At 39.8% G+C, this 16,241-nt stretch overlaps 1 protein-coding gene across 1 annotated transcript in view; it reads left to right on the top strand.

Annotated features, from left to right (window-relative positions):
• Positions 1-872: 872 nt before the first annotated feature.
• The window catches only part of LOC6733173 (odorant receptor 42a), a 162,750-nt gene continuing 147,381 nt past the window's right edge, over positions 873-16,241 (top strand). The window contains exons 1-3 of the mRNA XM_044922720.1: positions 873-990; positions 1,049-1,069; positions 1,126-1,710. Of these exons, the coding sequence (XP_044778655.1) occupies positions 1,665-1,710 (46 nt within the window). The 5' untranslated portion in view covers positions 873-990; positions 1,049-1,069; positions 1,126-1,664. The remainder of the gene's footprint in view (positions 991-1,048; positions 1,070-1,125; positions 1,711-16,241) is intronic.

The raw sequence follows: 16,241 nt of genomic DNA, 5'->3' as shown, positions 1-16,241 counted from the left end.
TGTTGGCGTATCATTCCTCTAAAGGCCACAAATCGCCCAAGAATGCAACGCACACACTTTTGAAATTTTTTTAAAAATATATTTATGATTTTATCATCTGCCTTGTTAATTTCTATTAGATTTTTGGCTTAGGAACGCATGATTAATGTTAGACATTTCAAGGTGTGTCCGTTTAACTTACATAAGAACCCTATTACTGTTTTATGACATTCAGTTTCTTATACATATGTTTATATGCTTATATGTTTATACTGTCTTCTTGTACTGCAACCCTGTCTTACTTGTTTTCCCGATGTCAAGTCCTTATCAAGAAATACCTTGCTTCCGGGCAAAATGTAATTCGCTTCTCCTAAGGATTCACATTAAACTTTAAACATCTTCTTGCCATCCCGCTTGTTAAGCTCGCGCTCAGCGGTAATCTTTCTCGTAAAATAAAGTGCTTACACCCATTTTGAAGTTTTTCTTTTCAACCTGTACATTTTCTTCTTTTGTTTTTCTAGTTACATATTTATTGTTTTCTTGTCGTCTTCTCTATCTGCGCGATCAATACTTCGACTTCGTCTTTATACCCGTTACTCGTAGAGTAAAAGGGTATACTATATTCGATTCGCTGAAAAGTATGTACATATGTAACAGGCAGAAGGCAAAGTTTCCGACCATATAAAGTATTTATATTCTTGATCATTTAGCGGCGGCTATAGCGAATGCGAAGCTATTACAATGCTTGAAATGTTTAACTCAGCCACATTAGTTCGGTCAGATTTTGTCTAGTATTTAGTCTAGTCTTGACTTAAACCGATATCGATCAACTTTGGAATTTTATTACCATATCGAGAAGCCATTGATAGAGAGCTTAAAGGTGTTCTCGTACCGATAAGAATATCGATAGCTTTGACAGATGTCATGTTTGACTGCTTTGCCATCGGTGAACCAGAAGAGTTTCAGGAAGATTCCTTTCCACCTAGCGTCATACAGTTGTGCATGAAAAGTGTGAGAAGTGGTATACGTATTATTTTTTAGAAATTTATTAACGTGTTAGTGTCCCAAGTGCCACAGCTTGGTTTACACGGTGAGTGTTTGTGGATGCAGATTTGGTATTTGTATTTAACCGTCAACAACCTGCAGATCGCAAAACTCGTGTTTGGTTGGCGCTGCCGCAGTTTACACGGGACTTAGCGTTGTCGTTGCTGGCGCAAAAGGTTGTGCAGCAACCAGTGATTTGGATCAGTGGAAAATCCAATAGGAAACTCCCATTATTTAAAATATCCGGGCGCAGATTGAGCCCATGTAGTAGACTATTGAGGAAAGGAGGCTCAGCAAGAAGAAACAGTAAGGGAGCAATACCCTACAACTTGGGATCGAGGAGCACTCTTAGGGTGATCTCCTAGGAGGGGTTTCCCAGACCGAAAAGGAAACAAATCAGCACAGATGCGCTGCCACAACTAGGAGGAGGCATTGATCCGGCAGCGTATCATCAGCGAATAGAACGCGTCTCAGCCAGGAGCGCCTCAGCGCCAGATAGAGAGTAGTCCAGATAGAGTATAGTTGTTTGAAAGATTTGTTTTTTATCGATAATGAATTGGTTGTTGCCCATAAAGCAAGTAAGATTAGTGTAATGGGATTGCGTTAAGTTATCAAGGAAAAGGGAAAGAGACCCCCTAATTATGTTTCAGCGACCCACGTCGGAGATCTTCATCGTTGGAATCCTGAGTGAGTTATATATTATTGTTATTCTTTCGGCTGAACTATTACAAATGCCCTTATGAAGATAAATGAAACCTGGTAAAACAAAAAATGTTAAACTGTTCGTTATCCTTATGAAGTCTGGCTTGATGATGTTATTAGCAAACCATTATTATTAGCTAACTACAATTTCATCACGATTAGAGATGAGAACGATGGTCTAGAGATCAATATTGACTAGACATTAGGCCTAACTTTTAGATAAACAAAATATATTCTTAGTGCTCTTGAAAAAAATGCTCCCAATGAAGATAAGCAAAGGTTTATCTTATTACAAAAAGTTGGATATTTTCAAACTAAAACAAAATTATAATAGTCAATAGAACACTTCCTTACGTTTACTACACTAAGAAATATTTTTTATGCAATTATAATTACGGTTTATATTAAATCGTATATCTACTTTATAGTTATATACATAAGCATACTATGTTCTTAAGAATAATTATTGTTAAGAATAATGGGAAAAAATATTAAAACCATGAATGCCTAAAAGATAAACAATTGAACCCTGCTGATGCACCCGTGGTAGTAGGGTATCCCGAAGGGGTCACCGGAGAAATTCTTAAAAAAAAAAAGACAAAAAGACAAAGAAGCAGCGCAAGTTTTTAACACATGTTGCCGGGCCCACTCTAACGACCACAAACCGCACAAAACTGCCACGCCCACACTTTTGAAAAATGTGTTGATTTTTTTTCACATTTTTATTAGTTTTTTAAATTTTTTTATCGATTTGACAAAAAGCTTTTTGCCACGGCCACTCTAACGGCCTAAAACCGCCAAAAACTGCCACGCCCACATTTTAAAAATATTCGATTTTTTTCATAATTTTATTAGTCGTGTAAATTTCTATCGGCTTGCCAAAAAACATTTTGCCACGCCCACTCTAACGCCCAAAAGCGGTCAAACCGGTCACGCCCACACTTTTGAACAATTTTTAAATATTTTTTTTTCATTTTATTCTCCAATATCTATCGATATCCCAGAAAAATGATGAAATTTCGCGTTCGCATTCACACTAACGGGTATCTGGTAGTCGGGGAACTCGACTATAGCATTCTCTCTTGTTTATCTCTAAATCATGCGAATTAGACATTACTGATGTCAAATTCTTCAAGGACGTTCCTCCGTGTTCGTTTTGAGACATATTCTCGAGACTTCTGTTCTTTTGTTATCCAAGCTCGTTTGACCGTATAAAAGTCGAGACCCGAAAATTATATGAACAAGAAAAACAACGAAGGTTCATTTTTCTATTTTCTTTTATTTACTGATTATGACAAGGGTCTCAATATGACAAATGGTTAAATCCGGCCTGTATCTTACAATAGTTTGCGTAGAAACGAACGGACGGACATGGCTATATCGAACTGTCTGATTGATACTGATCGAGAATATAAGTATAAACGCGATCCAAACTTCTATCTGAAATTAATATAAGGTCTGCAAGTGTATAAAAAATGTTATATTAGCTAGAAAACTCTCCCGCGAGTAGCGTAATTTCTTGTTAATCTTTAAACTGAATGATGTCAGACTACCCCCACTGACTGGAGTGCTTTAATGGATCATCTCGCCCATTGCCAGGTAACAGCCCCACAAGGAGCGAAACACGATGAATTCATAAATATAAATAAACCATTTATTCGGTATGCAGTCATGCGTTTGATATTGCGGTTATCATTAATGTGGTTTCTGCTGACCAGGCACCCACCGGTGGCCTCCACTCAGGACCGCTCCCGTTCGTGGCCAAGCTTGCAAATCTGGAACGGGAGGAATGCTGAGCAAACGAAGCAATCAAAATAATGACGGCAAATGCATACACGAAAATAATTGCCGGTAATCCTCGGTTGCTAATTTGCGCCTGCTTCGTTGCTATTGCTGGTTATTGCCCGTGGTGTTCGCTTTGCCTATTACTCGCACACATCTGCGAAGTTTCAGCGCCATTTACAGTAGCGCTTTTCATTATTTATGAAAGCTTATTTGGCATGAAAGTACAGGGGCTGCCGCGACTGGGACCATTTGGTCGATGTTGCCCACATATGCAGCACCGCTTTTTGTACCCCTCTCCATTCAATATGTGCACAAACACAGGAGAGGGACGACGGGATGGCAGATACGTTTTCATTTATATTCAACTTCCAGGTAAGTTTATTCTGCTCTGTGTGTTGCATAGCCGACATATCTATCCAACTATCCGCCCATAGCACACCCACCAGGCCTTTGACTGAATTCGTTTTTTTTTATGGCGTGTAATACGGCTCAATTAATTAGGATTCAGGGATGTCTACGGTGACTCCAATATGTTGATAAAAAATATATAAAGCACATAGTACACACATGACATATACAACAAATACAAGCTATCAACCATTGCAATGCATTGTGACAAAAAATCACTTTAAAATTAGACTAAATAACAAGAGAGAATGCTATACCGTTCCGGTTTCCCGACTATCAGATACCCGTTAGTCAGCTAGTGGAAGTGAGAACGAGAAATTTAATTATTTTTCTGTCATTTTGATAGATATTGGCAAAAACTAATAAAAATATGAAGAACTATCAAAACATTTTTCATTTTCAACGAATCTAGCATACCCCTTTACTCTATGCGTTACGGTTATAATTACACTTGGTCTCATATAGAAGCTTTTTCAGACTGAGTCAGTCTCGTACGATTAGGAATTTTATTTGTATTATTGAATATTACATTTAAGGTTTGGTGAACAATAGATAGACGAAATAACTATTTCCCCATTGTCGGTTGTAGCTTTGACTGCGACACCTTAGGCATTTTAATTTACCAAAGAGCTGGAAGAACTCTATTTAAAACACTCTACTTTTAAGAACCGATTAGACTTATCTGAGTTGTTAGAAATCCATCGAATACTTCAGAAGTTCATACAAAATCTTGTGATAACACTTTTGAGATAACTCCCAACATTTGAAAAAGCCTGTCAATTTGAGCCACAAGGACCGGTCGTTGGATTGCTAACAAATTTGCTGTTTGATCTGGCTGTAGTTGAGATCTTTTTTTATGATGTGTTGGCTGCCGAGATGGGACTTTTTGCTGGCGTTGCAGACCTTGTTCCCTGTTGATGCTGCCAATCGAATGAAACTGTCATACTTAGTTGTTGTTGCTGGATAAAACTTGATCCTGTGAGAACCACGAATACAGTTAGCATATATGTACGTTTGGAGCCACAAAGCTTGACCGAGCATTTGATCGTTGCAAAGTTGGATGCTGGGGAATAGTGTTGCGTTGGGATGCGATTTTATTTTTGGCTTTTTCGGAGTCGTTTTGGCTGACCGTTTCAACATCAGTGTTTGATAACGGTGGATAATGGTGCGAGAAGCATACAGCCGCCAAATGTAGCTAATCTCCAATTAAGTTTGTCACTCAGACACTTTACTTTACTTTACTTTATTATATAAGAAATTATTATTATTATAATAAATAAAGTATATAAATTCTTGACGGTCAATTGCCGAATCGATCAGGCCATGTACATAGGTGTGTATGAGAGTCTCGATTTTAGGAACTATAGCTAAAAAGTTGAGACTAAGCATGCAGATTCCAGAGACAGACGCATTCAGAAGCGACCAGAAGTCTTGAATTGTAATCACAATTATTGTACCCTTAAGTACTTTTCAGAAACAAATAGGTTCTCTTTGAAAACGAATATGTTCTTGAATAATTTTACTTCTTACTGAGCACTGCTCAAGATACACCAGACCAACGAATCGTCAATTTGTTTTTTCCAAGATCGCTGATACAGTGTGCAACAAGCAACAAAACAGCTGTTTCGATACTATACTTGATCGAGAACAATAGCCGAGTTGAACAGAACTTATGTATGATGAAAGTGCGATCGTCACCAGTTTTTTTTACCTCGTTACAAACTGATTTCGGATAATTGTCAAACAAGAAACTAATTTGAAGCATTTGTGAAAAGAGGCAAAACTTTCTCCCGGTCACTTTGCCATGTTACCGAAATATGATTCGCTGAAGTCCTTTAGGCCTTAACTGGCCGGACACTTTTTATCTTCCGCAAGGACTAGCGCAGGAACTCTGACGAATATCTCACACTGGTATAACTAAAGCTGATTAAAAAAGTTTCAAATTAAACCGGACAGAGTATTCATTTATTTAAGACCCTTAAATTATATCCTTTGATGTAGAGCACACATTTTGCTATCCCCACTGCATACAGCGTTTCTTTTTTGCAAGCCGGTTAAGTTTAGCCGTCTACCCACCCACAACCTGCTATTTTGGCGTATGTAATTACATTTTTCTCCGTCCACACATTTAAAGTCAAGAAAACAAAAAAAAAGACACCATACAAAATACTGAGCGCGGCCTCATTCAAGAAAAAACCTAAAAATTACACATGCAGCAATTTTCTTAGTTTTTATAGACTTGGAATGTCAGAGTCGACAGGACCTGCGGTAATGCCCTATTTTCTATTACTCAACTATAGAAAAGCTTTATATACTTTATAATTTCGATAACAACCAACTTTAAAATCGATCTTTGATGTATTTTTATATTCATGATGATATCGATAACCAGGATAACTAAGTTAATATGTTTAAGTACATAATTGTTGGTTGCTTTCTCCCCTCTATCAGCGGTTTGTCCTTTATTGTTTTGGTATGTTGCGCTTGCAATGCTAATGGAAAACAGTCAATACAATACAGTCACAAATAAAATCATTAATCCAAATATAATATTCTGGAATATCGCCAAAAGTCACCATACAGTGGAAATGGAAGTGTGTGCTAGCCTGTGAATGAAATATCCAACGGGTAGTCGATGCCCATCTCGGAACGATTACTTTGGCATATTGAAGTACAAATACCCCGATCCGACTGAGTAGGGTAGAACGGTCCATGTCCGAAGTCGGAGGAGCACTGCCTGCCCTTCGGAGCCGTAATGCGCACATATGTGTCCATGTACATGTGTGGGCGTGCGAGTCAGTATGTGTGGGTGCGGCGTTTCGGAAATAATGAAATTATTAACACTTGAGCAACTTCCGGCTAAAAAACAAAAGCTCTGCAGCAGCATCAGCAACGAGGCAGCACACAAAAAACGGTGCAACACAAAAAGCAAAAACTTGCAAAACACATTAAATGGACGAAAGAAGGCATATAAGCGACCACAAAGGGGGAACCGTGGAGCAGGCGAAGGACGAAGGACTTCAGCGAGTGCGAGCAGTCATAATTGCAGCCAGACTTGGCCTGGCCGCAACTACAGGATTGAAGCGAAAAAACCTTCAGAAAACGAAACGGAGAATAAGAGTGCACACACGAAAATAAGAAAGGCAGCGGAAAAAGCGCTTCTCCATTTCTCGCCAAGCAACAGACTGTAAATTTTTCGAGGAGTCGTAATAGAGCCGTTGGCATATTTTCTATAAACGAATTGTGGCCTTCCATAAACAACATAAAGTACGTCTGGTTGTACAGACAAAGCGAAAAAAATGCGGGGGCAGTGACGTCCTTATTTTAGTGTTGTTTTTTTTTTCACACGCCAAGTTCTGATACCCTTTCAAATTATACGATCTAAAATTGGAGCAAGACAGAATTAATATAAAGTTAATATTTGCTACTATCTTGAAAAACATACAAGTAGTCTTGACTAACAAATATCAAGTACACCTCACATGATAATGGATAAAAAAGAAAGTTTAATATCATGATTTCATTATATTAACTTCGATTATTTTCATTTTCTTTAAACTTAAGTGATTAAGTCCAACCTCATCGGCGAAATCCAAGGGCAATACCTCATGGTGTTTGATTCATAAGTGTTTCCAAAAATGCGAGCTTAAAAAACTTTTACTTTTGAGTTCCTCTTCTCTTTAAACACATACAAATCGCAACGTTTTTCAGTCTGCCTAAGTCGAAAGCCAGTTCCCAACCAGAGTGCCCTCTTAATATGCACTTTTATGAATTTGAAGTTGATTCGTGTAATTAGCAGACAGTTGCCTTGCTAACCTGCATGAATGATTGGTTAATGGATCTTGGCTGGTTAGCTTTCGTGCCGCCCCCAATCCGAAATCGCTAATCCACAGCAGTATATTAAATAATTCAAGTGTTGGGTAGTGCACCTAGCAGTCGGCATGGCCGATCCTGCTTAAGTTGCACCGCGTATCATCCGATTATATTGAGAAAATTCTCCACCCACTAATTGTCTGCCAACTCTCGGGGGGCGTAGTGCATACGTACATACGTATGTACATATGTAGATTCATCCTTTTCCGAGCAGCAAACGCTAACCGACGGAGCCTAACATGTTAAGCCAAACGTGTTCGCGTTTATGCTGGGTTAGTCAAAGACAAATTCCTTTCCTATTACTTCTGCACAATTCAGAAACCCCTGCACATTTTTATACACGTTGCTCGTAGAGTACGAGGGTATATTGGAATTGTTGAAAGTAGGTAACATACATATATTTATACGTATATTAGTATATATATATATTTTCTAATGAGGAAGAGTAACTATATAATAAAAGTAACTAATAATAATATAATAGCTAGATTAAGCTAAGAGTTCGCATGCAGATTCCAGAGACATAGAGGCAGTGTATGTCTATTTGTTGATGTTGCCATGCCCACTCTAACGCCCACAAACCTACAAAAACATTCATGCCCACACTTTTGATGAGTGTTTTAATTTATTTCGTTTTATTCTTAGTCTCGCCAATTTCTATCAGAATTCCAAAATCATTTTGGAAACGCCCTTTCTACCGCCCACAAAGCACCCAAAACTGCAACACCCACACTTTTGAAATTTTATTTTATTTACCTTAATTTTTCTATTATTTTTGCCTATTTCTATCGATTGGTGAAAAAAGTTCAATGTCTTGTTCGCAATTCCACTAGCGGAGTAACGGGTATCTGATAGTCGAGAAACTCGAATTTGCGAATTGCAGCTGGAGCAACTTAAGGAATTTCGAATTAAGTGCAGTTCCCTGAGATTCTGTTCACAGACCCAGCATATGAACATCACTCAAAGTGCGAGAATGCCCGGGTTTTTATAACTGAGCTCAGGTCATAGCTGTACTAATAATATTTGTTTTTACGGTGCTTGAACGGAAAATGACTCATAACATATATTAACTCCGTGGAAAATTCTTCAGTGACAGCTCCAGCGATTGTTGGCAATACAGACAGCATAACTTTTGAAATTATTCGTACACTCTCACTCATTTTGTGCGAATTTTCGGTAAATGTTCAGCAAATTTCTTTACGGCTCCTTTTCTGCTGCGCTTTTTGTCGTCCTGCTGCTGCTTTTATTTCGAGTGCGTTTTCCCGTTGGACCAAAGTTTCGAGTTCCGTTTTCAAGCTCATAAAAATGTTTTCTTGTTGTTTCTGCGTTTTGTGCCGTCTGTGTTTCCGCACTGCTTTCCTTTCAACCCGGCCCCGAAAAACTCTTTCGTTTGCATTTGTTTATCTTTTTATGGAGCGACAATTTTGTAATTAATTTATTACAGTGGCAGCAAGGGTTATGCATAAATAAAATGGCAGAAACTGTTGGAAATAAACTTAAATTAACATGCAATACAACTAGACAATGCGAAATCCCCTGTTTTTTTTGTCATACATTCTGCCTTGCCCTTTCAGAAAAGGCAGACGATTTCGCTACTCTATCTAATGGGTAAAAAGTGCACAAAGTACAATGAATCATTTGCAACATGAAAAGTGCATCGCATTTACTTTGTAAAAAATAAAAAATAATGATGTAGTTGAGTTCCCCAGCATCAGGATCACTAGCCAGGTCGATTTACCAATCATAAAAGTTGGTAAGTTGAGATTAAGCATGCAAATTGTAGTAAAGCTTACGCTGCGTAAGTTTGTTTCTGATGGTTGACACGCCCACTTTAACGCCCACCATCCACCCAAAACGGACACCCTTTTGAAAAATGTTTAATTTCCCTTTATTATTTATTTTGCCAATTTTATTTGGTTTACCAAAAATATTTTGGACAAGACAACTGTAACTTTACTAGTAACAGGCATTAGTAGAATTAAAAGTAAAAATATTATTAGCTTATATTCTTTATACGATTCTATTATGGAAAAAAGGTTCTAGTAGAAACGAATATATAATTAATGGAGTATTTATAAGATCAAACGAATATCATTTTCGTCGCAAAATTTTGATTTCAGTTCTTGTGAATATTTGTCACTAGTTTGTTTCCTAGTCAAAAGATGTTTTATTTTGATATACATGTATGTACATACATATATTATAAATTTTTTCATCATTTGGAATTTTAATGTTTGAGGTATTTAAAATAAAGTTAGGTATGTTAACCGAGTTTGAATACAATGTTCGAAAGTGACACCCAAATTATTAGTGGTATCATCCCATTGTTTCTCAAACGCAATGAGATGCCTCGTTTGCCTTCAATGGGTTGACATGCTGACGTTCACAAAACATGAAACAATTCTTTAACGCACCATTTGTCACATTGAGCTTCGGTTCAGGACCCCATTTGCCGTGTGTGCCTGTCCTGTGTGGACGGGTGTGTCAACGCATTTACACTTAATTAATTAAACGTAATTGAAAATCAAATAAAATGACATCCCAGCTGGGACAATAGACTATGCAATGCGAAACAATGGCGCAAAATAGCCATTGATAATGTCGTTAAAAGGAAATGAGCAAAATAATGAAGTGCAGTCGAACGAACTGCACCATCCCGTCCCTCGCTCGCGACTCCTTCTTCGCCGGAGGAGCATCCACAAGTCACTTGCAGCTGTCGCGAGCTTTATGAACTGCCGCGACAACTACGACAATAGCACTAGGGAATGGCGTAGTACACGCCAAAAAAGTCGTGCCTGTCGTTGACCTTCATGACCGAAGTTCCCTCCTTGAACTCTTTGTCACATCCGATAGAGAAAGACATAAAAATAGAGGCAAAAACAAGGCAAAACGCTTTATTGAAGTTTCTCGCATATCAATTACTCGTTACTCAGGTAGTTGTTGTGCGAGGAACAAGGCTGAAATTCTTTTCAAATTAGAGACAACTCAAAAAATGTACAAAAAAATGTTATACTCAAGTGGCGAGAATTTCAAAATTCTTTTCATAATAATATTATATTTATATATAATTTGGCAATACTAAATACTAAAATAAAAACATGAACTGATTTTTTTTGTTACAAGGAAGCATTTTCGATCAGAATCATTAACTTTGTCGATATGTCCAAGTCTTTTGTACGTCCTTCTGTATAAACGTCAAGATCTATGGAACTGTAAAGTTGGGATGAAGCATTCACGATCACTGCTACCAGTGCTGTGCAGATTTATTTCATACAAAAGCCAGTTCCGTTATATTGCCAACAGACTGCCGTAAACTGTCAATGCAGCAATTTAGCAAACCTGACTAAAACTCCAAAAACAGAAAAGGCGAGAACATAGGGTTTTTTTCGAACGTGCACACCTAGCGGAGATTACAGTTTTTGCTCGTAACTTTTCTAGTAAGGGGACTCGATCAAAACAATCTTGGAAGAGTGATTCTTGCTATATGTGTTCATTTGGTCAATCGTTTTCGAAACACCCAAGTATTTAACTACACTTTAAAGTATATTGAGATTTCGTTTCATTTCCAAATTATAATTCAGCCTGCTTGCGCGGCCACTGCAACAATGAACAGCCGGAGGGTGGAGCGATCTCGATGACGTATATATGGTCAAGCTCGGGGACTTTGCATTGATGTGTGCGTGAAACAACAACGTGGACATCAAGAGCCGTCAGGCACAGTGATTGCTTAAAATTAAATTTATGCCCAACGCTTTCAATTGGGGCCCAGGCACGGGAGGCTGGCCGAACAATAGCTGGAAATTAACAGCCATGAAAGAGACATTCGGCTTGTGGCCTACACAATATGTCCGGTTTTGGCTACGTCTCGTGCTCCGGCTTCATTTGGCTGACATGGTCCGGCGCTGGCTTTGGGTCCGACAAGGGCTAAGGCTCCGTTGCCCAGCCTCCGGGTACAATAAGTCAATGTCAAGTTTAGTGAGTGCTGGCGCTGGCACCCGAAACTCGTTCACTTTTCGGGATTCCCCTTTAGCGCTTAATTAATATTGCAGGAGCGCAGGCGCCGGATCCAATCCGTTTGCAGCTGTTGCTCGCCCAACTCCATAATTACAGGTCGTCTCGGGTCCGGTCCGGGTCCGGGTCCGGGTCCGGCTCAGACTCCTCTGCTGCAGCTGGCGCGTTGTTGTCCTGTCCACGAGCGCAGGAAATTTATGCATCGCTTTCTTTTGTGAGGGGATGCCGAAGCGTTTTCATGTTTATCGAGTGCATTGAGTAATGTTTTTTTTGTTTCTGGAAAATGGACAAAATTGACATCCGCGGAGAAAAGATAATAGTGGACGATTTACAGCCCCTGTTGGTAATAACATTTACATATGTACATGCATATACGGTAAAATTAACTTAACTTCGTGTTATTTATCATACACAAAATTTGAGAACGAAAAAAATGAAGAGCTTTCGTTTTCAGTGCCATTAAACATGCAAACAACGGGGAAAACGTGATTTTTGTGTGTTTTAAGAAACTTTTTTCTATTTATTTGCGTCGAAATCGTTCAGTGCCTTGTAAACCAAACAAGACGAAGGAGAGTTAGATTATGGTACATAGAGTCTTATCTAGATTACATTTAATAGTTTTTTCGGAATATTTACCAGCTTAAGAGATAATACGGGTGGGGAAGTCAGTGGGTGGGTCTTCTTCAGACGTCGGAGTGGGAGAAGATTGACGAGATCACTTGCCAAAGAGTTTCGTGTGATGCCAATTTTTTTTGCTTTTCGGCTGCTGTGAAAGTTGATCTGATCACCAATTTGAGAAATCTTGAGATCCCTTAGTGACTTACGAAGGGAGCCCGGACGAGCAAAGCGAGCAGCACGTGCTTGAACAGTTCTCAGTCTGTCAAGTTGGTGCTTGGAGGCCCCATACTTGTAAGGCATAAGGCATAGGTCCATTTAGGGTTTAATATCGCCTTGACTAGATGGACTTTTGTAGACAATTGAAGTCGGACGGAACTGTCATATCTGTTGTGTAGAGGATGCACAGACAATTCCATCAATCGCTTCAGCAGAATGCGTTCGAAGACTCTTAAAAAAGGTGGAAGCGAACTTATTGGGTGGTATGAGTCTATCTGCGTTGGAGGGTTGCCGTCTTTGGGTATCATGACAACCCGCGCAGGCTTCCATTGCATAGGGAAGTACACAAGTCTTATAAGACTTATAGCATTTCTTTATAAATAATTAGTAGTGCCATAATTCCTTTGTGTGAAGATATTTGACTGCACTATTGTCAATATCATTGGGTCTTCTTCAGTTTGAGGGTTTTTTTTAGCTACAAGTGCCTTCTTGCAGCGTGGGATGTCTTATACCTCTTAATCGTAGCGATAATACTAGAGCCATTAATAAGTATGGAACTGGTAAAAGAAAGCGAACCTAAAGTACATATATTCATGATTAGGATCAATAGCCGAGTTGATATGTCCCTGTCCGTCTGTCTGCCGGTCCGTATGAAAGTCGAGGTCTTAGGAACTATAACTGCTAGAAAATTTGAATAATGCATGCAGATTCCACTGACATAGTTTGTTTCCTCACGTTGCGACGCCCATAAACCGCCCAAAAACTGCCAGGACCGCACTTTTGAAAAATGTTTTGATATTTTTCATATTTTTATTACGCTTGTAAATTTATATCGATTTACCATAAACCTGTTTTCCACACTCACTCTAATGCCCACAAACCGCCCAAAACTGTTAATATCCTTCCTTTTTTATATCATTCTTACCGTGTTAGATGATTATTTCCATCTTGTCGCTATCAAGCTCCAGCCTTGTTGACTCTTTGGCTTGCGATCAAGTCCGCCTTGTCGGTTTTGTCCATAATAAATAAACTATTATTTCCGAAAACACTTACAGGTAACGTGTCTTGTACCTCTTGGGTCTTTGCCATGAGATGTAACGCTTGGTGCAATTCATTTTGTCCTAAACACAGCGGATATACCCACGAGCTTCAACACTTTGATGCCATACTTATTACCAAGGGATAAAAAAGCAGGTAACACCTCTTGGTGTTAGACAGGTGTTTATCATGCTGGAGTATTGAAATAAACGAGCGAAAGCGTACTAAGTAGCAGATAAACATGTCTCCCGCTAGTCCTTAATAACACTCAACTTTCAGTGCCTAACAATGTAGTAGTACCTCGGCTTCCACCTTGGCAGGCAACTCAGAGAGACAATGAAGCTGAATTCACATAAACGATCGCTACCCTTCTGACTGGATTTCAGGTTCCATAGGTACATAGATCATTCTGTTATATCCGTTTAGGATGATGTATTCAAAGATAAAGCGACATACCCCACTAAACTTACCTAGTGATTCCCTGATAGAAACTGACAACACATAGAAGAAAAGTAACAAACAAATTAAGGAATTCCATTAAACCATGGACCTCACAGTTTTAGTCGGATCGTTAGCGATCAAGGACGTCGCCAGGGTAGCGCAGGGTGCCCCCCTTGGACCTAAAGGGAATGTTCAACAAATTTCATAATTTGCTGTCTATCACGTAGCTTCCCGTTGTTTATTTACACTATGTACTGTTCTTATTCTCTTAGTCAATCTGCCTCCACTTCTATCGACCTGCTTCCCATGCATAAGCTGTTTGCTAGATGCTTTCACTAAGAGTTTCCAGTGTTGGAAGATGAATTCTACTATCTGCCACCCCTGGCTAATGGCCTGGCGACGACCTTGTTAGCGATAGTGCGGACGTGACAATATTCGGCGTGCATCAAGTTCGCATTCTTAATGCCAACCTTCTATCCCTTATAGTTCCCAGGATAATGACGGTCCTACCGACTTATTTAGACTTGGATAGTGATCCTTATCATCTAAAAGCCAGTGGCATACTTTTCACGCAGTGTAGAATACCCTTAACCATACGGGGAGCGGCTATCAAAGTAATCCAATTTCGTTTTCGTTTTAGTTTCAGATTACAATTGCTGTCCTATTTGAAAACCAAAAAGCCATCCGCAGGCCCTTCTGCCGCATACCAATATATTCCCACGAATGAATTGTGCAATTTCTAGTCAGTGGACTGACAACAATTGAAATTATTATTGCAAATAAAGGACTGATATGGAAGACGAGCAGCAGGACGTGCAGCTCAGGATTCGTTTTCCCCTTTATTATGCGTCACAGCTCTACAGTTTTGCAATATGTAAAGTGTATTTAATACATTATTCTTTATGCTCGGCTGCCTTTAATCAGTGTTGTCTCTGGCACCGTTTGGTTTGAATTCGCATTTGCATTTTCATTTGAATTCCACTCTCACTGCATCCATTTGTCTCTGTCCAGCCGGCTCCCGTCCGCCGCCCGCCGCCCGCCGCCCGTCGACGGCCTTTGACCTTGTTTCTGGGTCTGTGCGCTACCTTTGCCCATATGGCTTGCAAAGATAAGAACGTCAGATCGTAGCTCCGAAGCCCCGTAGCCTGGTAGCCAAGCGCTGTTGGCCGTTGGAAAGAAAACACTTTGCTATTGTTAATGCCCGGGCTGCAAGCTCTGTCGACTTGTCGCTATCCTTGTAGTTGTCGTTGTCGCTGGCAACCAGACAACCAGATACCTGGGACACAGGGTGGTACATTTTTAGAATTCATTGAATTTTAAAACATAACAATAAAGCACTCAAGATGTGCTGTGTGCCACAGCAAACCAAAGGTATGCCGAGCACACACTGCGGCCCGTGAAAATGGGAAAACTTGTTCTCCCTTGGTTCGGTTCGGGTCGCTCCTGCGCCGCGCTGTGCTGCGTTGTGTTAAATGTGGCTCCGGATTGCTTGGCACGGACAACGAGCTCGAAAATAGCGCGGAAAATTTCAGCAAGTTTTCCACGCCCTTTGCTGCTCGCGGGAAAATCACATTTATAATGAATTGCAGCTGTTGCGTAGACACTGCAGCAGCAACAAGCGCGAGGAATGCTTGGCCCGGATTTGCAATTCATTGGCGTGTATATCCTGCCAGTGTGTGAGCCTGCTTCAAGCATTTTGTATAAATTTAATTCGCGGCTATAAGCGCATCAGCACAGACAATCCGGGCTGGGCGACCGCCCTGCTCTCGTTCTTGCGAAAAGCTGCAGCTGCCAGTTACTCGGTGCACAAATCCACCCTTTCCGCCCGGGGACCCAAATACGTTTACAGCAATAAACGTGTTGATTTATTGATTTTGCACGTCGCATAATTTACTTTACCTGCATGATGGCATCAAAAAAGTGGGCGACACCCAAACAACAACGACGCCGGGCGGGCGACAGGCGACGAGGGATCTAGAGGCAAAGGCAAATAAAAATCATGCGCCCCTGTTTATTTCCCAGCTCGCACGAACCTCTACCTGGATTGCTTGCATTTTGTATTTTCCATTTTCCATTTCCATTTCACTTTCTTTTTTCGGTTGTATATCTTGTTGTCAACTCTCGGT

The sequence above is a fragment of the Drosophila simulans genome, chromosome 2R, assembly GCF_016746395.2.
Source record: "Drosophila simulans strain w501 chromosome 2R, Prin_Dsim_3.1, whole genome shotgun sequence".
Lineage (NCBI taxonomy): Eukaryota > Metazoa > Arthropoda > Insecta > Diptera > Drosophilidae > Drosophila > Drosophila simulans.
Note: the sequence above shows the minus strand (reverse complement) of the source record. Positions and strands in the feature narration are given on the sequence as shown.